Here is a 24,428-nt window from a genome sequence, read left to right as displayed (position 1 = left end):
CTGTTATAAAACCAGTTGAAAACACTTCCTGGGCCCATTCTCTTTGCCCAGTTTGGAGCAGATACACCTCTGTCATTTCAGAAGAATGTGAGAGTGCAGTCTCCTCATTGCCAGCCACTGGATCTTTTCCATGCTGAGGTCTGGCTTCTGGCTTTTCTTTAGAGGAGAGGCTGAGAGAGGTGAGGTCGTTCAACCTGCAGAAGAGAAAGCTCTAGAGAGACCTTATTATGGCCTTTCAGTACTTTAAGAGGACTTTGAAGAAAAATGGGGGCAGATGTTTTAGTACAGTCTGTTTTGATAGGAAAAGGGGTAATGGTTTTAGACTAAAAGAGTGTTGATTTGGATTAAATACAAGGAAAAAAAATTACTGTGACGGTGGTGAAACACTAGACCATGTTTCCCAGAGAGGTGGTAGATGCTCCATTCCCTGAAAAATTCAGGTTGAGGTTTGACTGGTCTCTGAGCAACCTGATCTAGTTGAAGATGCCTCTGCTCACTTCAGTGGAGTTGGACTAGATGACCTTTAACAGTCCTTTCCAACCTAAATGATTCTGTGATTTTATGAATCAGTCAATAAGAGAACACATAAATAGCGGGTTTTAAATTTATTTATTTATAAGAGAACACATAAATAGTGGGAAGAGAAAGGCTCTCTGCAGGCAGAGGACAATGCTACCCTTATCTTATTGAGCTGTGGGATTCTTGCCATATCTGAAAGAGAAATTTTATCTACAAGAAAATTCTGTGTCACTGTGTGACTGGTGAATCAGTGTTCAGCACATACTCAGGTAAATAATACACAATCATAATGTCATGAGTGCAATTTGAACTTTTTATACAGCACCAGTGAAATGTTATGGCATGTTGTGCTATGTGCCTCACCTCAAAATCTGCTGGGATTTTGTCACGTTTTGTCATGTTGAATATTCACCTCAAGTTCATCAAAAGCCAAAGAAATGAAAGAAAGGCTTCAGGAAATGCCAGACTGTTTTGACTTAACCTAGGAATCTACCTGTAAAATAATCAGCCTTAGCTTCCTTTGTACTTTAAGAACAGGAATAACTACCTCAGTTTAAGACACATATATCAAGTCAGTTGATTCCATTCTGGAGGTGCCTGTTCTTTCCCGTTGACTCCAAACAGAGGGTAGAGATGCTCATTCGAATGTAGGGAATTGTGCTGTAAATTTTTTAAGTTATATGAGGTGAATTCTATTTAGGTGTCTGCTCCCTCATCTGCCAAGTCTTCTTCCATTTGTACATCATATGTAAATACGACCAGCTTAGTTGGTCCACACTGCAGAAAATGAAGATTGTATCAGTACCAAAATGAAGGTTGGTCTTGCTAATCCCTTCTGTGGTCCGTCATGCTCTATGTGTCATTTACCCATCTCCTTCTCTGCTTCCTTCTTACCTCGTCCAAAATCTTGAAATTTGCTCACAATACAGTCTAAGGGAACTTGCAAATGTGTCAAGCACTTTAGCTATTTTTTCCTAATCTGCCATCTTTGCCCTTTCCCTTGATGCCCAGTGAAGAACAGTTTATAGGTGACTCTGACTTTATACTATTTTCCTTCACATTAATAAATAGCATATGGCTGTAATGTCAAAATCCAAAACATGTGTCCAAAATATTTGACCATAAAATACAACCTATGCAGACAGTTAAAGTAAGTTTATGTAAATATATGTGTATATGTAATGTATATGTATAGTCCCAAGAGTCAAATGCACTTAATTCTTCTATATTCCTGTTCAGAAACTCTAGAGGAAGACTTATTTTATTTTACCCTTTTCATATTGATGAATGGAGTCTTCATATATCTTAAATTAAAAACTGTGACAGAGTGAATTGGGCTTTACTTTTAGCATATTTCACAGTTAAGTAAAATGAAGACCATTTGCAAGTCCTAGTGGTACATCTGTGTTGTGAATCAAGTAAAGAATCCTATGTTATATCTATTGTCTGTACTGCTTCATAACAAAATGTCAAAGCCTGAATTACAGCTCTATTCTCTCTGCTCTCAGCTGCTTTAGAAGCAATTGACCTTGGTTGTCCTCTGGAGATTTTCTTCTCCTTTGGTTCTCCCCAGTGTACTTTTTGTCAGATCTTCTTCATCCTTCATCTCCTGACCGCAGTTTTCTATCTGGCACATTTAAGTTTGCATCTTTCTTGCTTCCTAAGCTATTTCTTTCCCAAATATAAATTTAGCTAGTTTGTCCTTACCATTTATGCAGCTGTCTGTCCAAAGCTGCTGTTATCCAAATGAAAACCTCTGATGCCTCTCTGAAAGTTTTGAGCCAGACATTGAGATGTTGAGCTCAGTACAGTAAAACAATACCCTTAATCTTTGTCTGACTGTTCTATCCTCTGTATATATATAGCCTTATGTCTCCTGGAAGCTTTCTTATCTCCCAGTTACTCAAGCTTTTCATCTGGAACTCATCTTTTTCTTAATGTGTACCTAGCTAAATCCAGGCAATGCGTATGATTTGCAAGCTCTCTATTCAATAATTCTGACATAAGGACTTTTTTTATCTATTGTGAATCAGAAATACTTGTTCCATGTCTTAATACTTTGAAATCAATTGCAGGAACAACTGTTCTTTGACCTTGCAATTTACCCCACTTCAGAAATTGCATCTGAAACAGCGATACATTTTCTTCATCCATCACTTCAGCTATGACTGCACAGAGAAATATGCTTTGCCTTGCATATGCCAGCAGTTTTTTTCACATTAAAACAACTTCATTCTGGAAACCCTTCACAACCCGTCTTTCCTCCTGACTCTTTCAGTATTAAAAGATCAAAAGCCGCCTCCAAAGAGCTCTGTCTTTTCCTCATTCTGTTGATTTTGAACAGTTCTGGTCTACCCAAAGACTATGTCTAGATGGTTGTATGACTGAGCTCTTGATGCCAGCTCATATGTAAAATGTTACTAACACACCAAATTTCTATCCACATATGATGGAGTGGTGCCTTTCAAGTCCCTGCATGCTGGTTCAGTCTAGTGCCATGATACACCATGGACCCAGCAATGAACATCTGAGAGAGTTTCAGAGAAGCCTCCTCAACTCCCTCATTTTCATACCAGCAATATGAATGCTTCTAACACCATTAAGTCAAGGAGCTGTCTTAGATCTTTGTTCTTTACTCAGTATCAAAATCAGTAAGGAACCTTTACGAAGTCAGTCACCTCATCTCAGCAGGAAGGTGGGTTCTGAGCAAACAAAAGGAGGCTGAGGTAGTTTTAGTCAGTCTCTGGGAACCTGAGCTGAAATAATTCGGAAATAGACTCAGTAGTCATCAGGAGCCACTGCATTCATGCTGGGCTTCTCCAGTGAGAGGTGGCAGCTTTCCTAAATTGCCTCTCAGTTGAACAGCCCTTGTAGATGCTTTCAGCCTGTTCAGAACAAAAGCTGTGCAGAAGATATTGAATTGATGGTGGGTTATACTACCCTGTTTAAGAGGGAGCAGGTCAGTTACTTCTGGAAATAAATTTAAGAAACTGCTTTTCTAATATTAGTTACTGCCTTTCGGGCACTTCAGATGTGGTGTCTGACTATTTAAGTGTGCCTGGTCAGTTTTGAGTCAAAGTCAAACAAATGAATTGAAGTAGCCTTCAGCAATGATTTCCACTCTTGTCAGAGTGAAATTGATTCACGAATGCAGGTGGATGCAAGTCAATGCTACTGAAGCAGTTTCATTTCCAAATATTTGCCCTAATCCACTATGGAGATGGCCAGCCCATGACCAAGGAGAGCTGCAGATGTTAGGAAGCAATTTCTTGAACCACTGCAGCTCTCATTGGGCCTTGCTAAGTGCTGGCTCTGATTCCAGGTTCCCTCATTGCTCAAGGATGTAAATTTGGGACTTCAAGAGCTGCTTCACTTTTGCTTTTCATCTCTCCTTGATAGTAGGTAGCAGTTTGTAACCAGAGCCTGTCAACAGCTGAAGATATTAGCAGAATCAGCTGTCAAACTTCAGTCTTGTTATATTTGAAAGTCAGTGCTCTGCCCTCACCCAGAAATGGACTGCAAGCTCTTGAAGAATCTCTGCTTCTCCACCAGGAAATAGGGCTAAAGGGTGGATATGAAGATCTCTGTCTTACAGAGTTTTACAGATCTCCGTCTTACAGTTTTAGTATCTTACAGCATTAAAACTTTGCAGAACTGATAAAGAATCTTCTTCCACTGCTGTGCTGGAAGTGTGAAGCCCTTGCCAGTGAAGCCGAGTGATGGAGCATGCCCGAATCAAGACCACACAGGGGAAGGTGCTGGTACAGCCTTGAGATTGCTCTGGGATCTCCACAGAGCTTTCCTTGTGGCACCTGAACCCTGTAGCAATACTAGTAAATGTGATAAGGATTAACAGTAAGTGTGATAGAGAAGATAACTAAGTCAGACTTCTGCATTATTTTGAAATTTATAATAAAACATTTGCATGCGGACTTCCCTGCCTGTCTGCAGAAGGACATGGATTCTGTTTTATTCTGAGTCATTTCTGAATTGAGCATTGCTGAAGAGCTGAGTTTCATGGAGAATACTGTCAGGCATGTGTGGGTTAATCATAAAAGCAAGAGAAAAGATGTCCTGCTTTGATCAAGTATCTTTTCTGTTATTCTTATTACATGAAGTCTTGGAAATCTCCAGCCATAAGGCCAGCCAGGTGTGCATATGAAGAGAGAGCTTAGGCTGTCATTTTCAAAGGAGTTGAAGACACTTATGTGCTATTAAGATGCAGTTTATGGTTCATTAAACCTTCAGTAATTGTTGCTTTCCATAAATTAATATTTATTATCTGTGTTGTAGTAGTAACAGGTATGTTTCTCAAGTAAAAGGTTTTGTTCTGTTAGGTGCAGGCAACGACTGAAGAAGACTTCAGCTGAATACTAGCAGACAAAAAATAGATCCACTTTTATCTTTGTAATTGTTTTTTTTCTATTTTTTTTTCCTCTGAGAGACAAGCAAGACATAAAATCAAGTCTCAGCTAGGAAAAAAAAAAATGGTTCCAGTAGATTTTTCTGCTGATTACATTTTTGGCACATAGCTGATATGACCAGTGCATAGCACTCACAGCATTTAGTTGACATCAGTACACAGCCTCTAAACTGCAGCACTTATCTTTCCAGAAGACTGCAGGACTTTTTTTCTCCTTCTTTTGTTTATATACCCCTCCTAGATGACTGTTCTTATTTTAGTTCATTTCTCTCTCTCTCTTTATTAGTACCCATCTGTCCCAAAGGTTCCTCTGCTGAGAAAAATAAAAAGGCATTGGTAAGCTTCCGTGCTGTAATATTTAAAGCATCACAAATCACAGTCATACCATAAAGCACATTTGAATGCTTCCTTATGCCCCTTGCTTCAAAGAAGTTGCTTGGAAATGCTTTTGTACTTTAATCTTTGGGAACATACACCAATAAACCAGGGACGTGAACTATAAAAATTCTTAATGGAAAGTAAAATAGATGTTTCATAAAAACTAGTTGCAAGAGTAAAGGTGGAATTCCTTCAGAGGGAGTTTTTTTGAGGCCATCATTTGTGCCTAACAGGAGCTAAAGAGCTGACAGCAAAAACACCGTTCAAAGTTGCCTTCCTCTTCCTTTAATTCAGGCATATTGTGGTCGCTTGGGTCCCCTCCTTCCTCACCCCTAACAGCTGGAAGGAACACTACAAAGTACAAGGACTTTTTCTTTGCCTGATGGTGACAGGGAGGGAAGATGACTAAGAATGAGGCTCCCACTGAGAGAAGCTTGCAGGAAGGCCCACTGGTCTTTCTAAGAAAGACTCCTTTGTTTCTTATTTAGGTGCTTGACTTCAGAGACAATGCAGGAATACAAACAAGGACAATGTAGACCTAAGAAGTTTGTTTTGAATTTCCTGTCTTTAAATAGTTCTTTAAAATAAACCTGTGTGCTAATACAGGAGAAGAATGTATAGCCTGCTACACAGAGGTTGTTTGATGATGGGGAAAAAAGCAAAAAAGATTAAAGGAAAAAAAACCCCACATCCAAACAAAAAAACCCAAGCAAACCAAAATAAATAAAAAACCAAACAAAAAACCAAACCAAGCCAAAACACAAACAAAACAAAACAACAAAACAAAACCAAAAACACAAAAAAAAAAAGGATCAGAGGGACAACATTAATAAAAACTGTTTTGATTGTCTTCTAGAATTACCTAAGTAGCAATGTATTTGAAGTTTAGGTTGTAATGGTCATATGGTCATGACATTATGACAAGAACTCTATGCAAGGCTGAAAAAAAATCAAGTTGTACAGCCAACAGAAATTATATGCAACGCTAATAGAAACGATGGCTAGGACATAAATAGGAATTACCTTGATCTCTCTTAATCTCAATAAGAATTACTGAGCATTGAAAGCATGAGTGTTTAGAGGCTTCCCCAAAATTGTATTTTTTAAATGCCACTTAGCCAGTCTCTGGTAGGCAAACATTACTTTCAAGTGAACAGTGAAGGCTGTCAATTCTTCCTATTGATATAGCCTTCAGTAGAAATTTGATAACTTAGTGTGATGGTCAGGAACAAAACCAGAAGGAGTAACGTCAGTTGTACCCAGCAATTAAAGTTTAACATATTGACTGATACATCACTTGTGCTAGGACATCTGAAACTAAAACTGCTTAAATACAAAATATTTTCAAAATCTGAAGTTCCTAGGTGGTTAAATTGATAAAAAGAATTTCTCTCCTCAGCAAGATTATTTTTTTACAATCTAAGTTACAACTGGAATTGGTGAAAAGTTGTTGCAAAGCGTTGTATGGCATAGCTGCAAACTGATAGATCAGATACATCTCCTAATCTCAAGTGAGAGGGGAAATGTTGTACTGCTTGTGTCAGTAAGCCTCCTCTGTTGTGTCTCACAGCTCCCAACCCACCCACCATTCGAGAAGAGCTCTGTACAGCTTCCTATGATACCATTACTGTCCACTGGACGTCGGATGATGAGTTCAGTGTGGTCTCTTACGAGCTGCAGTACACCATCTTCACTGGACAAGCTAATGTTGTCAGTAAGTAGAAACATTCTCTTTTCTTACATTTTTTCTGTAAATTAAGTGCCTTTAAATTTAAACGTACTGATGAGTCAAGAGCAAAAGGAAAAATATTTTCTATGTGTATTTAAAGCCAACATTTTAAATCCAAGCCAATAATGATTTGAAGATCATTTGAATTTGTAATTTAAAACTCATTCAGTTAAATGTTCTTTTGTGTTTTCTGGGAATGCCATGTCATGAAACTCTGAGATTTCCATGAAGTGTTTTTAAAGACTAAAATGAGCACATATTCCTAAAGGCACATACACTGTCCATATTAACAGTACCTACAGAATCATAGAAAAAGTTTAGGTTGGAAATAACCTTAAAAGGTCATCTAGTCCAGCTCCCTGCAGTAAGCAGGGACATCTCCAACTAGATTAGGTTGCTCAGTGCCCCATCCAGTCTGACCTTGAATGGTTCCAGGAATGGGGTACCTCCCACTTCTCTGGGCAGCCTGTTCCAGTGTTTCATCATCATAAAAGTTTTCTTTCTTATATCTAGTCTGAATCTACACCTTTTTAGATTGGAACTATTATCCATTCTCCTATCACAGCAGACCATACAAAAAAGTTTGTCTCTATCTTTCTTAGAAACTCCCTTTAAATACTGAAAGGCCACAGTAAGGTCTCTGTGGAGCCTTCTCTTCTCCAGTATGAACAAACCCAACTCTCAGATTGTCCTCACTGGAGAAGCATTCCAGCTCTCTGATCCTTCTTGTGGCCCTCCTCTGGACCCCATCCAACAGGTCCAAATCTGGGATAAGTACCCCAGACCTGGGCACCAGACTCCAGATGGGATCTCATGAAAGCATGGTAGAGGGGCAGAATCACTTCCCTGGGCCTGCTGGCCACACTTCTTTTGATTCAGAGCAGGATATGGTTGGTTTTCTGGGCTGCAACGACACATTGCTGGCCAGCTTTTCATCCATCAGTATCCCCAAGTCCTTCCCTGCAGAACTGTTCTCAGTTCATTCTTCTTCTAGTCTGTATTTATACCAGGCATTGCTCCAACCCATGTACAGGACCTTGCACTTGCTAAATCTCACGAGGTTCATGTGGACCCACTTCTTGGCTTGTCTTTTGCATCTCAGGTCCCTTGTTGCAGATGTAGCCATGGAGACAAAGATCTCCTTTCCATTGCCTGGGCTAGTCTGGCACTTAGAAGGCTGCATTGATCTGGTTGTTAGAGCTGCAGCCCTTTTGTCATTTAGATGCCCTCGGTGACTGGACCTTTGTCAGAAATACAGATCAAGTCCTTCCCTCTGATTTTTACTGTCTTCAGTGCTACAATGTGCAGGTCTCAGAATACTGAAGGCTAGGGGAGCAGACATCAGTGTAACAACAATTAATAAGATAACTTTTTTCAACTTATAATGACATTATCTATCATTGTTTTACATTTCATAATGTAGCACTTTTTGTTGTTGTTAAATATCCTCTATGTTTTGGACCTCTGACTTTCTGGAATGAACAAGCTTACTGAGTATTCCTTGAATTGTTTTTTTTTATTAAATAATTATTCCTCCGAGGAAACAATATTGTCTAACCTTTGGCCAGGAAGTCAAAATTTTTCTCTTTTGATCAGTGCATAGTAACTATTGACTATGGGAGAATATAATTAACTTCTTCCTGTTGCCCATATGTTTAATGGAAATATCACCAGCTGACTCATACTTGCTTGATGAAACTGAAGGATTCTGAAATGAACCAAATCAATCAAAAGATGGAGTTTGTTCAGTTACTGTGTATTTAAATTTGGAATTCATTGCCACAGAGAGTTGTTGATTATAAGTCTGTCTGAGTTCAAGAGATGACTGGCTAGATCATGCAAGAAAAATCCACTGAGAACAATGAAGTGCAGAGACTTCCTCCTGGTTCAGGAAGTCCCTGAGCTGTAAGCCATTGGACTCAGGGAGAATTTGATGAGAAATGATTGCTGTGTGCTTTCCCTGTTCCTTATCATCTTCCTATGCTCTTGATTTTGTTCACCATTAGATACTCCAGGTATGCACTGAGCTAGATAAGCTTGGATCTGCAACAGTGCAGAAGTGATTTTGATCTTAGAAAAGTTGTTGAGGTGCTTTGAGAAAATCAGCATCCTGGGCATGTTTATATGGTTTATATCATTGGAAAAATGGTGTGGTCCATGCCAAGTCTCAATATTGAGCCAAACTCTTGAACTGACTCATCTGTTGGTGTGAGTACCTCATTTTCTCCATCACTGAACAGGAATTAGTTCTCCAAGCAATCTGAAAGGTTATCTGAGGCTTCATGTGCTGGCCTTTCAAAACCATTTGTAAGGAGCATACTTTGAATATATCATGGTATTAAGGATTGACTGTAAAATCAGGTGGACTGCTGAAAATTTGATGAGTTTTTTACCGAAACCTCCATTCAGTATTTCACTAAACAACCTAATTTTGGACAACACACTCTAAAACTTAAGGCTTCAGCAAAGACCAAGTAACATTCAACACCTTCTCCTATGTTCGAACAAGCTGAGTAGCGAAAGGATCTAATAGTAATTTGGAGCAAATTAGATAAGGAAGGAAAAGCTTCACTAATTAATCACTACTAACCAGACAGTTCCGAATGATAACAGCACATTCCTTGTTTTCTGACCCATTTTTGTCTATGGCTTTATGCTAGGAACTTCTAAGCAAGTCAGTTAGAGGCACTATGTGCAAACACAGCAGCAGAAATGTATCCCATTTCCACACCTCTGTGGTATGAGGGTTTACTCTTTGCTTATTAGTGAAAAAATAGCAAGGTATTACATTTTTAAGCTGTATTGCAGGTTTCCCATGTGAAGGTGAAAGCTTTAATCTGCAAATGCATGTATCAATTAGTCTCCTTTGAGAGATACAATATAATTTTGGGTTGTTGCTTGAAGTGCTCAGTGAGCAGTCTGAACTTGCATTTTTATCACTTTGCAAAAATCCTGTCATTAATATTTTGACTAGAAAAAAAATCAACACTTCAAGTAACTTTGTTTATAAGATGCTCTGAAAACATTAAGTAATAGTATAAAAAATGAAAGAATTAAAGAACTAGCTCTTTTTTTTTTTAATGTAATAGCTCTTATACAAATATCCTTGCTGCTAGTTTCAATTTATAGAGAGCTATAATGTTTAGCCAAATTAAATATATGTATATATAACTTACATGTGAAAAGGTTTTCTAAACATTTTAAAGCTTTTTAATTTTTTTTTTCTCGTTGTTTAACATACATTTTAACACCTCCAATGGAGATGTTCCTCTCAAATCTGCTACAGACCTACCCAGGTTCCTAACATACAGGACACAACACAGAGTTCATTCCAACTTCCACTGGTATGGAAGACTTGCCCACTGAAGTCCTGATTTTCCTCAGGACACTGCTGAAGTGTGTGTGGTGTTTGTGTTTGTTTGGGGTTGTTTTTTGGTGGGTTTTCTGTGTGTATATGGTTGGACTCAGTGATCTCAGAGGTCCTTTTCACCCATGACTGTTCTGTGATTCTGTGATATTTCTTCACTTTGGTAGAACTTTCTTTGTCCTGCAGAAGGGACTAGGATCCCATCTTTTACAGGTGTCTTCCAAGATTATCCCTAGAATATCAGAGCATACCTTAGTGGCATGGTATAGCACAGAGAGTGCATATAGTATATATATGGTGGCATTACCAGGCACTGCACTGCAGTCTTCATGTTCTGATGCAGTTAGGTGATCATATTTTTCTCTTTTTTTTTTTTTTTATTCCTGTTTTAATGGAATCAATTTTTTAGCACAAATTTATTTCTGTTTATAGCATTTGCTTGCTGTTGCACATAATATCTTTTCAAGTTTATTTCTCTGTCATATCCCAAATTATTTCCACTGGTATTATGTGTTGCCTGTGGCAGATACTGCAAGCAGGTCCATAGCTCATTGTCAGTTCTCTGTTTTTGTAGCTATGAAACAGTCACAAGGGAATAGCCAGGGTAGTGCATTAAACCAACAAGCTTTTCTTTCCCCTGAGACAATAAGAATCACTTTGCATATGTACCCACCTACCAATCTGATGGAGGTTGTTAGTTTGGAATCTCTTTCTTAAAACCACATCGCCAGACTGACTGCATTTCCCACTCCTCAGTACATCTTCCCCACCAGAATTATATATCATTCAGAGATTGCTAAGCATTCAGTAACAAAAACAAGCAATGCTATGTTTTTCTAGTGTATTTTCTATCCAACGTAATCAGCTAAATTCTTTTTTATTAACTGAAAAATTGGAAAGTTAACATTTGATGGAAAAGGTCCAAATAGAGTATTTCATTTTGAATTCTGTTTCATTCAGGAGAGATTATTTCCAAATGTGGCCAAGCTGCTTGGCTATTAAATGCTTGGCAGCCTCATTCTGTGCATAAGGGCAACACAGAACTTTAAATTTAGCAGGTTTTTACTACAGCAGTTGTTCTCAGTTATACCATTCACACATTTGCATTTCTGAGAGGCACCTAATCACCTGCAATCTGAATATTGTAAAGGATTTAAAAATTACTTTGTCATTATCTAGCTAACATGCATTATGATTTCATTATCCCATTTCAGTAAATTTTCAAGTATTCCTTCATGCATTTTTAAAACATCATGAAATTGCTTTAGTGTGCTTCAGGAAGGTTAAAATTTGAACACCCAGCCTTTTACTAGCTGCAATACAAGGTGTCTTTCTGAAAAATCACCTCCCTCTCTTGAAAATAAAAAGTAGTAAATAATTCTCTCTTTCCTGGTAAATGGAATTTAGGTTAGTTAGTTTCATTGGCTAAATAGTAAAATTCACTGTATTAAGGATAGTTTATTGTCAGAATCTTGCCAGTGTTACATGGTTACTCTTCATATACTATAGAATAACATTTATAAGACACTTCGGAGCACAAGCTTCCATGAAAAACAGTAAGTTTATGATTCACCAGTTAATTTTTGAATATTCTAGCTTTTGCCTGTTTCATGAAGTTCTGATTTATATTAAAAAAATATTCCTTACAAGCTTTGGATTGCTACTGGGGCCCTTAGTGAGTTTGTTTCAGTGGCACACAAAGCAAAGTTTAGGAGAAACCCAAGGAAACTTCTGCCTCTTTAAAAGTATGAAAAATCATGTTTGGGTTTGGTTTTTTTTAATGGATGTGTTTTGCAGAAATGCTGTGTATATTATTTTCTTTCACATGGGACTGCAGAGTGGAGGGGGAGTGCTATCTTTTACTCTCACCTACTATATTTGTTCTACCAATACGAATTGGTAATAATTTATTTAAACAAAGTATTTTAAAATAATTAAAGTACTCAAGAGATTAAATAACCTTCCCGTGACTCTTCTACTCCTCTTCCCGTTTTAAAGAAGATATATTTTATTAAAATCTATGAGTGTAAATTTTAGTAGGATTTACACCTTGGGATTTTTCCCACCTGCTTTTTAAAGTGCATCAACAGCCAACACCAGGGAAATTGCTTTACAAATTATTACCTCCAGACTATGAAAAACTTGTTTTGAAAACTCACACATCCTGTACGGACATCACTGTGCTCACTGCACCACTCCAGGATGTAATTTAAATTCTCTACATTTTTGTAGGCCACAGTTTTAAAATACATTGGTTTACCACCTACATTACCCTGTAAAGATCTCTGGGTTTCTGAAACAAGAAACCTGAATGTATCCTGGATTAGGAGTGGGTGCAATAGGACACCCTTAGCTGCTGCTGGTGCACCAGGGAGGAGATGGGTGCTTTTCCACTAAACCTGCTGCCACCAGCAGGGAGCTGAGGGGGAAAATGCTATCCCTGGGTGCCTGTGTTACCAGGCTGCTTGTTCATTTCCTTGAAATCATCTTCTTTTGTATTTAGAGAAGAAAGGCTGTACTGACAGGGCATAACTGGAGACAAATTCTGATGCAGATACAAAGTTTTCTTTCACACCTAAAAGCTTAACCTGGCTGCCAGTAGTTACCTTTCTCTGTTTTGAAGGATTTGGGACTTGTGGCTTGACACCATCAAAACGTCATGTCTAACATTTTTTATTTGAAGTTCCATTTAAAGCTTTTTATCTAATACCTCATACTCAGGAAAGACATGGACACATCACTGAGCCCCTTGTTGGTGGGACAGCAAGGCTTGTCAAGGAGAGCAACCCAGTCAGTCACCACACATCCAACATTTATCACATGCTGGATAAGGCTGGAAAGACAAAGAAAAGGAATGCAAGGTGTCTTGTGTCATCAAAGAGGATAGAGCCTTTGACAGGAATAGGAGTCAGGTCAAACAGAAGGTTCCCAACTCTCTCTATTGGCCATGCAGAGTTTAGGGTAGGTAAAAAGTAAACTCAGGAACTCTTCTCTTCGTTCAAGGCCAAGTGGGATGAATCCATATCTGCCTGAGACTGTTTTGCCATTAGCCCCCAGCAGCAGAAGCCAAGATGTAACAACACCTAAAATTATTGTGCCTTCTCTACACAGAAATTTAAATTAATCATTAACTGTATTTTTTAATAATACAATAATTTACCCTGTGTGAGTATCAGGTATGTAAAATCCACATACAGAGGAGAAGAGAAGAAAAAGGAGAGGAGATGTATGGCAATGCAATTGTACCTTTACATTCCTTCATATGCCTGTTTAGATCCAAGTTTTACACTTCATTAAGGAGCAATCAGCTTCTGGAAGGCAAGACAAAAAAGGTGTAATGCAAGCCTGAAAATGTGCCCATTTGAGAGTTGTAGTGACTAATAAAAATCTATTTTTGAGATTATTTAGCAAAAAGCTTATGTATGGCCCATGTATGTCTTTAATACCTGTGGCAAGTTTTTATTGGGAAAAAACCCAGTATGCCTCTGAGCAGTCAGTGGAATATTTTATGCCAGGAAACTATTGCTTTTCTCCTCTTAGGAAACGCATTCACACCCTGCCTAAAAAAATAAACATAATTCATTAGGTATGGATTAGTGTAACAAGATGTGGACTGATGTTGCTAGAGGCAGTTTACTAGAGGTGCTAGGCATTGCTGAAGTTTTCACGGGGTATAATACTGGGTTCTTTTCTTTCTTTTTCAGGAAGTAGAAAGATGATTGCTGTAATGATCTAATTTTTCAAAACTCTTGAGACAAATAGTATTGCAAGGTTGCTACTTCTATCCACGTATAGCAAATGGTTTGAATCCCTTGTTAGCTGATATTTAGGGATATCACATGTGGTCAGGAGGCTCCCTGAGTGGAGCATAAGGAACACCCTTGAAGTCTTTTCTCCCACTTTATACCAGGAAACTGTGACAAATAAATATTCTCATTCTGGTAAATTGTAGTCCAAAGCCTATAACCCAGGTGTGAGTTCATCCACAGGCCTAGACTTCTAGACTTCAAACCAGGGTGGCTGGGGTTGTTCATCTCCCCTCATTTCAGATACCTGAAGTCAGAGATCTCACCTAGGCTAGTCATTCAGACTTCCACTGTGGCCAAGAAAAGAGTGGCACTTGTGGCATGAGGTTCCCAACTGGAGAAGTGATAGAAACGACTCCCTGATTTCTACTTCTCCTTGGGGTCCAGAAAAATAAGTTAGGCATTGCAGCTCTTTGGTAGATGACAAGGTGATATGAGTCTCACCTGAAACTTAGTTACCCACTTGCAAAGCAAGATGAACAGCTTCTCAAGCATGCTATGTAATAAAAGAGAACTTGGAGACAAAAGCTATGGGATCCCTTGATTGAAATCTGGGATTTGAGTTCTATTTTTAATGATCTGTTGATATGGGAAGTGCATCATGCCCAATTAGGGAGGTCTTGGTTATGAATTCTTTATGAGTCTGTAAACCTGTATCACAGGCCTTTTTCTTTCAGGTTTTCTCTCTGTTAGCCTTCACATAAAAGCTTTTGTATTGCCTAATGTGCAGAGCTGAAATTGCTACTGACTTCTAAAGGATTCTAAATTTGTTATTTATGTGAATATTTATAATAAGAGAGCTATAAGACTGGGGAACCCTTAGACCAGGAGCTGTTCAAACAGTACAGTAACTAATATGGGTGAATGACTGCCACTGCAGTTATATCACAGTAGGAAAAAATTATGCAGATTAATAAATTCAAATCATTGGAGGCTTTTCATGTTTTGCAGATGATATTGCTCCTGCCTCATTTACTTTCTACGTGTTACACCTCTGTGGTAGGCATCAAACGCACCCAAAAATAGAAAATTATCCATCTCCTCCCCAGCTGACATCTAAGAATATATATCAAAAAGTTGCATTCATTAAATCTACTGTCTTAAATTACATCCTGGCAAAGACTGAAGTGCAAGAGCCAAGTGCAAGAGATTATACATGTCCCTATTTGGCTCCTCATGGCTTGCTTCAGGTCCTGAAGAATGCATACCTGGGCACTGTCAGCAGGGGTGCCTCCCCAGCCCTGCTACCTTTGCTGCTTATGTTAACTTTCTGAGGCTTCAACTGAGTTCATCCAAAAAGCAGATTGATGGCATGTCTATAATCCTCTAGTTCTTAAGCAAGAAAGAATTCCTTGTGCTGTGCTGGGACAGGAAAAAATCTCAGCCTGCTCGTGCCTCTACTGAGTCATTCCTTAAATGTCCCAATTCTTACGGTTGACTTCACATAGCAAGAACTTAAAAGATACCTTGGCCAAGGGCTAATGACACGAGTTAGTGGAATTAAGTAGCAACTTGGTAAATGTAACAGCCCTTTTAAAAGGTACAGAAGCAAAATTCATAAGGGTGTCCTCGGGTACTTGGGAGTGCTCTACTCCTTAGTCTGTTACAAAGTGCTAAATACGTTCTGACTAATGTGCCCTGTTTGATATTGCAGGTTTATGCAACTCAGCCGACAGCTGGATGATTGTTCCCAATATCAAACAAAACCACTACACAGTGCATGGATTGCAGAGTGGCACTAAGTACATCTTCATTGTTAAAGCCATTAACCAGGCAGGCAGCAGGAGCAGTGAGCCCGGCAAGCTGAAGACAAACAGTGAGTAACAAGAGATCCGGCACACGCGCCTTCTCCTTTCTTGCTCTCCTTTTTAGGTTTGATCTTTGGAAGACAGAAGAGCACAGAGCAGCTTAACTTGTTTAAAGTGCTTCCCATCAACAAAAGGCACTTGTTTAACTCAATTCAAGACTGCCAAAGTCTTCAGGACAGCAGAAATTGCTTTCTTTTCTGAGGGATGCATCTGCAGTTTGGGCATGGGAAATGTCATTTAGGAACAGAGTTATCAGATGTGAAATGATTGAAAATACTCTTCTGTGGGTTTTTTTTAAATGTCATTTCTATTATTTTTTTCTGCGCAAAGGAGAAAAATTTCTTATGTTTGCAATAAAAGATTTTATTTTTTTATAATGTTCTTAAGATAATTACTAGTTTAATTTTATCCTCCAAAATTATCCCTCTTAAGACACTTGAAAAATTTCTTAGCTCCACGCCCCCTCATTTTGTTACGGAATTAAACAAGGTGGTAGGGTAGTCAGAGATCCCACTTCAAAAAAACACTGGCTAAACAAATTATTAACAGATGTAGCATAGCAATTTTAAGAGTGATTTTCAGCCTTTTCTGTGTCCCAGCTAATTCCTCAGTCATGTAGTCATCAGAGGCAGCTCTGAGCACTGGAAAGGGAACACTGGGATTTCTTGCACCCTCTGGAATCTGCTTATTGTAGGGGAGGGTACTTGAAGAGGGGTAATACTGAATGTTGCAATAAAGAGGCTGCAGGGAGTGGCACAATCACATTTTGCCTTTCCCCCTTTCTGCTGTTGATCCAGCTTGCTTATCTGTGTAAAAGCTGCTCATACAAACCCATCTGCTACCAAAAGTCTGCTTAGTGTTTGTTTAACCTGGTTACCTACCAGCATAACCAGAGGACCTGTGTGGAAGTAGCAATCTTTTATCCTTTTCTCTTCCTGTGATCCAGTGTGGTACAAAAGCAATTTCTCAGGTGACTCTGAATTGATGTGACCAGATAAACTTGAGTAAAGATGTGGTTCAGACACTGCTTCAGCAGCACAAAGGTTACAGAGAGAGAGACAGGCCATATAGACTTTATAGCATGCTACCAAGCAGTAAGAAAAAGCAGATAAATATGCCAAAAATGTTTTCCACATGGTTTATTTCATTGATTATAATACATAACTAAATACACGTTATGAAACCAGATGATAGCTCTAGAGCTGAAGTACTCCTTATCTAATTCTTGACCCATGTCTAATGATGTTAATTGAGAATTAGTGTTGCCTCACTCATATTCTGTTTCAAACGTCTGCATTTCCAAATTGCCAACAGATCTGAACTAACAAATATTGACTGTCACTGCTCAGATGAACTTAATTTCTTCTTACCCTCCACATTAATGCTTTCAAGTTTACTGAAATGCTGAGCTGTTTCTTCATAAACTCTGTACAATTTACATCTTATTTGAAGTACATGTGTCAGTGGCTGACACAGGCCTCATGAGAGTCCTCATTTCTATTTTCTGTGCATGTCAGCAAATCTTCTGCTTATTTTTTTTTTTTCTTTGATGTGAAAGACAGTCAGAAGTGAGAAGGGCTTTGCTGGATCTCTCATAGAGTCATGGTTTCTTAGTTGTCTCCTGGTAGAGGTAAATTATTATCCCACTTTTTGACACAATGAGCAAGCCTGTCAGAATTGTGGGAGGCTGTATATATCTACTAGATTCAGTTTACCAAAAAGCTTCCTCTTACTGTCTACAAACCTCAGCTGAAGATGCTTCCCAAGAGCAACAGCCTCAGTAATGTTTTTACACCATATTACTTGGACCAAGGTGCACTTCACTTCCTTCTTTTTAATGCACAGCATCCAGCACCACATGGGCATCCTTCCAGTGGGATCTGGAATTGTTGACTGTGCTCGTTATAAATAAAGCTGTTAGTGAAATGACAGACAAGGCTAGTGCTTCTTCTTATTTTCAAACTCAATTTTGTGGGCTTTGAACTCATACTTTATTGTAATAACGATGAAGATGTCATTATGGAGCTTTATCCCTAGAGAATTAATAGAATGTAACTTATTCTAAATCTAATACACTGTGAAAAAAAGCAACCCTCAGAGCTTTATTAGCATGTATATTGGTTTCAATTACACGCAAGAATTAGAGTATTCAGGTTACCTCTGGGTCAGACATAATGGGCGCGATGATTATGCAGGGTGCTTTTCAGGGATTATTGATGCAGGGAAGTTAGTGCACAATGAGACTGACAGTAAAGTGACAATATAAACTAGCTGTTGCAGGGAGCAAAATAGGTTAGTCTATCTTGAGAGCACTTCAGAGTAGGAGATTAATGTGGTTATGTCATATTGTGGGCTCCTCAGAGCCTCGCTAATCCACTCGCCTTCTCAAAAATCAAATCCAAACTATTCTTCTGCCATCTTTGTCTCTGCCTCTCTAGGTCAGCCATTTAAACTGGACCCCAAATCTGCTCACAGAAAATTGAAAGTGTCTCACGATAACTTGACAGTGGAACGTGATGAAACCTCCTCCAAAAAGAGTCACACGCCGGAGCGATTCACCAGCCAGGGAAGCTACGGAGTAGCTGGCAACGTGTTCATTGACAGCGGGAGGCACTACTGGGAAGTGGTTATAAGTGGTAGCACGTGGTATGTATGTAAAATATATCTGAAAAAAATTACTAGTTCTCCTTCTGCAGGTCCTGCCACAGTTTCTCTGATAGAGACCAGTAGCAGAGGCATGGGGAACAGTGCAAGAGCAGGACGACCATGCACTTTCACCTAGTTTGTCAGACTATTTTCCCAGTCTCCAGCGCTTTTGGACTCTGGAACAAGATCTGCCAGATAAAGAATCTTTATATTTAGTTTCCTTCACAGGACTTTTACTCAGTGGCTAGAGATGGCTGTTTTTTGAAGCCACATACAGTACATTTTAAGATCCTAGTGAACTGGAGAGCTTCAGTTTCATCTTCTTTATACAAAGGGTGAACTTTGTAACTGGAATAATTTCTTTACTAAACATGAAGACATTAGCATCCTTCAGTAAGAAAAGCCAAATAAATATAAGGAAAAATTAACGATCCAGTTTCACAGGGAGAGAGGTCAGAATTACTTCTATGGGAGGGATGCAGAGTAGCAGAGCTGTGGGTCTGTGCCCCAGGCTATGAAGCAAGGGACAGGAAATGGAGGAGTGCATTCCTCCTCTCCTGAATGATCCTCTGTGTCATACAAGGGTGGATTTCAGAGGCCTTTTAGTCAGTGGAAGAGATGTCATCCTTTGGGATTCAAAGGCAACAGTCACAATTGAGATTAATGGAGTGGATGCCCACTGTCTCAAACAAGAAAAATGCTGTTTGCCTGTGCCAACACTAAGGAGTGGAAATTGAGTAATTTATGGCACATTAATCTCTGTAAGTTGAAAACCCAACCCTACAAATACTACAGTGTCTCCAGAACATGAGGAACTTTTACATTTCTGTTATACATGACAATTCATGCATTTGCCCTCAGTGTCCATTAATGAGAACATTTTTACAATCCTTTTACCCTGAACATATTGCCATAAATTACGGTTTGCAGAGCAAATATCTTCACCTACAATTGCTTCTTGGCCCAAAACCCAGTTGCAAAAATGCTCATTTGAATCTAAAAACCACACCAACATCTGGCAAAACATATTTGGGAATGGCAAAAATGGGTTTTTTAATGTGTCCTTTGATGTTTATTCTTACATTCCTTCTTCTGGGCCATATATTAAAGGACCAAGGAGAGATCAGATTAGCTGACAGATAGCAGTGTATTTTAAAATCAATGAATAACTCTGTATTCATCTATTTGGAAGTGGAAATTTGAGGCCCAGTGATTTAAACTCTGAGTTACTGAGTACTTAACAACCTTCCTTTTGAATTCCAGAGGCGAGCGCTCCAAAAAATTACCATAGCAGCCAACCTGTAGATGATACGAAGGACAATAAAGTTTCTCTGACCTCTCAGACCCAAAGGAGAGAGAAGGAAAAACATTAATTAAGCCTGTGCAGATCTCGTGGTGAAACATCGCTTAGTTAGAGTTTAACCAGGGGAAGTAAGAGGCTGGGGGGACTCATTCCAATGAGCTAGCATTTGACTTCAACAAGGGAGAAAGATGGAAGGGAGCATTTGTTTCCTTGAGATGTTTTTTTGTTTCGCAGGTATGCCATAGGTATTTCCTACAAGTCGGCACCGAAGCACGAGTGGATCGGGAAGAATTCTGCCTCCTGGGTGCTTTGCCGTTGCAATAACTCCTGGGTGGTGAGGCACAACAGCAAAGAAATCCCCATCGAGCCTGCCCCTCATCTCCGCCGTGTGGGGATTTTGCTGGACTATGACAATGGTTCCCTGGCTTTTTACGACGCTTTGAACTCCCTACACCTTTACACTTTTGACATTACGTTTGGGCAGCCGGTGTGCCCCACGTTCACTGTGTGGAATAAGTGTTTGACCATTATAACTGGCTTGCCTATCCCTGACCACCTAGACTCCTCCGAGCAGCTGGCATGACTGCTAAAAGCCACAAGGTAGGATAAAACATCATCCCAGGGCAGCCAGGCAGCTGCCTGCAGGAGCTTGCCTAGAGCTGGCAGACCTCACGGCATCCCGACCCTCGCTGCCGAATCCAGCCAGAACTGAAAAGGGGAGAACATCCCTTTACTGTGTACTTTGTATGGAAGGACAAAAAGTGGCTTTAATAATACCTTAGAACTTTCTCTTGAAGTTGGTTTTGCTTGGTTGGTTTTGTATTTAGTCTCTTACAGGAAGATTTATAAATTATTTATAATAAAAAAGAAAAAAAAAAAAAAAAAAGAGAGAGAGAGAAGGGAAAGCCGAGTTTGGACACCTGGAAAAAGACTTCTTTGTTTTGCACATTGATGGTCCTATTAATTAATGTTTCATCAACCCTTGACATCGTTTTATTTTACAGTGGATAAAAGCAGGAGATTGGAAGAAAGAAAACTGTGCAGTGGACAAGTCAGTATACTGCAGGTTTTATTCATTCACTCCAATGTTAGCACTCTCATTAGCAGTCTTACTGAGTGCAAGATCTCCTGATTTCTACATGGGAGCGTGCAGACCAAAAAGAACAAAAATTAACAAGTGAGTAAGTGCAGCTAGCCAACACAGCAGATGAAGAAATTTTAATTTACTTCTGTTCACAGGGCAGTGCTCTCTCTGTTCATAAAAAACATGTGGAATATCTCCTAGAAATATGAGTGGATAAATCATCTAGCGATTTATTTTATTGACGGCAACATTCCCATCTATCAGTGTTTCACCTTCGTCTTTGGGAAACATTGGAGAATCCCTAAGGATATGAAAGACTGATCCCATCTCTGAGAATCAGCAATTGGAGGAGAGCAACCAATCCAAGGTCTGACTGCAGGCGAATTGTAGGTAAAGCACGGCATCATTTAAGGACTGATTGTAATAGAAGATGTCACGGTTCTGATGGCAGACATGTGAATTCTTGTTGCTCATTTTACAAGGTTCAACACAGCAAGCCCAGCCAACAACTCAGAAGTGAGACATGTGCCACTTTATCATGGATTTTAAATTAAATACAAATGTTTCATTGTCGTACACTATGTAGTCTCTAACAAAGCAAGGAAATCTGTTTTACATGTGCTGTATGGGGGAACACTGCAGCTGGGGTTAGGTTATATTTATGTGATTGTCCTGGGCTGTTTGGGAAAGCACAGTTCTCTTTGTGAATGAGGAATAAATAATGAGTTTTTAGCAGCAGTAGGAACCTGCAGGGGCAGGCCCTATGTTCATCCTGGTGTTGGTGGGTGAACTTCAGAGAAGGCAACACAAGTTGTACCTTCTTTATCTCAGTGCTGGATCAGGTGCATTTTTTTTCTCTTTTCTTTCTGCGTAATAGAAGTCCTTTGTAAGTACTACAATGACTATGTACAAATGATCGTTTTGGGAGATGCTTGAGACATGGGACAACTTTAAAAGAATGGTTTTCCTATTGTGTTTTGTGGTTACTATGCAAGTGGTGAAAATCTGCCTGTGTAGAAAGAGGATAGATTGAGTAACAGCTTTAAGAAAGGATTTACTAAGTAATTTATAACCATGATTTAGGTGTCTTTTGAAAAGAATGCCTTAGTGCACTTTGTTCACTAATGGGACCAAACTGAAATGGTCCTAAGCTCAGCTTCAGATTTTTAAAATACTGATTCTCCACATACCAAGCTGTACTACAGTTTGCCTTATGATGATGTTGAAAACTATGAGCAAGATGAGGAATACATGCATGCCTATTTGGTTTTTCCATGTTTAAAAAAAAAAAATAGAAAATAAATGGCTATCCATGTTCCTTTGATTTCCCTTTTACTAAAAGCCCTGCTAAAAGCTGAATCAAATGAAGAAAAGTCTGACAGTATGTTGGTGGTACCATGGTTTTCATCTGAGGCAGTATCACATAATTCAGAAGTAGGAGCCACTGATCTTTCCAGAAGAAAAATGTGTACATACCTTCAAAAATTAAAAAGTAAATAAATCCCTAAGCGTTACAGTTTATAATTGATCACAATGCAACCTGAGGTACATTGCCAGATGATCTGGCCTGGGATGTTAGGGATGTATCTGAGATGACATGAAAATTATTGAGCTTGCAGATGACTGGTGCAAAACAGTGATAACAAGATGCGGGAGGAAAGGAGTTTTCATGTAAAGTTGTTGCCAAGTTTATGCTGAAGAGGAAAGGGTATATTTACCACAGTACATGTAGCAAGGCTGTGTGTCTTCTCTTTTGCCAGAAATATTAAATCTAGAAGCTGATTTCAGTAGTGGACAAACTTAAACACTGTTTAGTGTTTGGTCACACAACGTAGTCAGAGATTGAGCTGGATGGAAGTAATACCATGAACTTGGAAAGATCCCCAACGATCTCCCATATTTTCATTGTACAGACTGTGAGTCTAAAGACCGATCATGGTCTGGGCCAATGTAAAAAGAATTGTCTGTTATCTACAGACCTTGCTGTATCATTTTTATTTTAGCACAGAATATTTCATTTGGAGCTAAAACACATCTCTTGTGTGGGCTATTCATTGAGTCAGTCCTCTTTGTGCATATGTGTTTGTGTATATCTGTATACATATGTATGGGTACACAGACACCAGTGTATGCACAAATATAGTGTGTAATTTGTCTATATGCATATGTACACATAAACACACACAGACTGACAGTAATTAGTCAGGTGTTCCTTTTTTGCTTGTTTCTTGAATACTTTCATATTCTGTATGACTATGAGGAAACAAGTTTGCTATGAATGGTATTCTTCTGGACATTTTTTAATGAAAAGTCTGTTTATTTTGCAATACTTGATTCAATGCCTGATAATCAATAAAAACATCAATTTGAAAATGTAGCTTCTGTGATCTGTGGCATTTTACATGGTCCATAGTTATCAGTTGAAATCTGGGTGAATGGTGATCCTCATGTAAAAATAAAACATGGTGCTTTAATGTAGTGTGCAATCTTAGAAGAAGGTTTTTTCCTGTTTTTGAAAGTTTTATGCTAAGGATGAAATAGCATTGAATAATGCCATCTTTACCAAAGGCAGACTTGTTAGGTAATAGTCTGCTGAGATGCAAGCAATGAATGTAGTAGCTAAATCCTGTACTGGTATAATGATTGTTTCAAAGGTGCATTTAAAACCCAAGCTAAGATTCAACACAGTTAGAGCAGACTGTAGCATAACCTCTTTAGAAGACAGTAGCATTGACTCAGAGTAGGCAAAATTCATGTCTAGCTCAAGGTAGTGGAACCTTTTTTCTCTCTGAAACCAGATAAAATTTCCCATGTGTTTGGCTCTCGTGTGTTAGTGCACACCTAATGTGGAAAAAGTAATTCAGGAATTTGTGGTATGTCATAAATTATTTAGCAGACTGTCTCAAGCCCACTGCATTTTCCCATTGTTGGTTTTCAGAGAGCAATGATAGAGCTGAATTTACTGTATTTTCAGCCATTATTTGAATCTTAGTCTGTTTTGGATAAGCCATTTCCCAATTGCTCAGTAAAGAAACCCCCACTGAGCAGTGGGTCCCAAGAGCAGAAAGCATAAAAATTTCTCATGCGTGTGTACACTGAAAATCTGGAAATGTGTAACTATAGGTGCAAATAAAAGCATGTTCTTTGTTACAGAAACAGTAGGACAATGAATGACAGTGTGCATCATCTGTTTCTATCCTGCACCTTAATTGCAGAGACTTCTCTGTCCATGTTCAAAAATGTGCCAGGACACCCTTGACAGCACCAATGAAAGTGTCAACTCTTTAACCATTTCATTTTGAAATGGACAGCATTTGAAGAACTGTGGCTGTGGGAGACTTCATTAAACTATTACTTGACATTGA

At 38.9% G+C, this 24,428-nt stretch overlaps 1 protein-coding gene across 5 annotated transcripts in view; it reads left to right on the top strand.

The window, feature by feature from the left end:
* The window catches only part of MID1 (midline 1), a 250,762-nt gene extending 227,322 nt beyond the window's left edge, over positions 1 to 23,440 (top strand). For 4 of the 5 annotated variants that reach the window (XM_071748004.1, XM_071747994.1, XM_071748015.1 and 1 more), the window contains exons 7-10: positions 6,891 to 7,034; positions 15,877 to 16,038; positions 18,469 to 18,676; positions 20,214 to 23,440. In XM_071748004.1, the coding sequence (XP_071604105.1) occupies positions 6,891 to 7,034; positions 15,877 to 16,038; positions 18,469 to 18,676; positions 20,214 to 20,562 (863 nt within the window). In that variant the 3' untranslated portion in view covers positions 20,563 to 23,440. Of the gene's footprint in view, positions 1 to 6,890; positions 7,043 to 15,876; positions 16,039 to 18,468; positions 18,677 to 20,213 lie in introns of those variants that run through there. The other variant, XM_071748024.1, reaches the window with a different exon arrangement.
* The last annotated feature ends 988 nt before the right edge of the window (positions 23,441 to 24,428 follow it).

This window comes from Heliangelus exortis, chromosome 1 (assembly GCF_036169615.1).
Source record: "Heliangelus exortis chromosome 1, bHelExo1.hap1, whole genome shotgun sequence".
NCBI classification, from domain to species: domain Eukaryota; kingdom Metazoa; phylum Chordata; class Aves; order Apodiformes; family Trochilidae; genus Heliangelus; species Heliangelus exortis.
The sequence above is the reverse complement of the archived record's forward strand: the minus strand, read 5'-3'. Positions and strand labels throughout refer to the sequence as shown.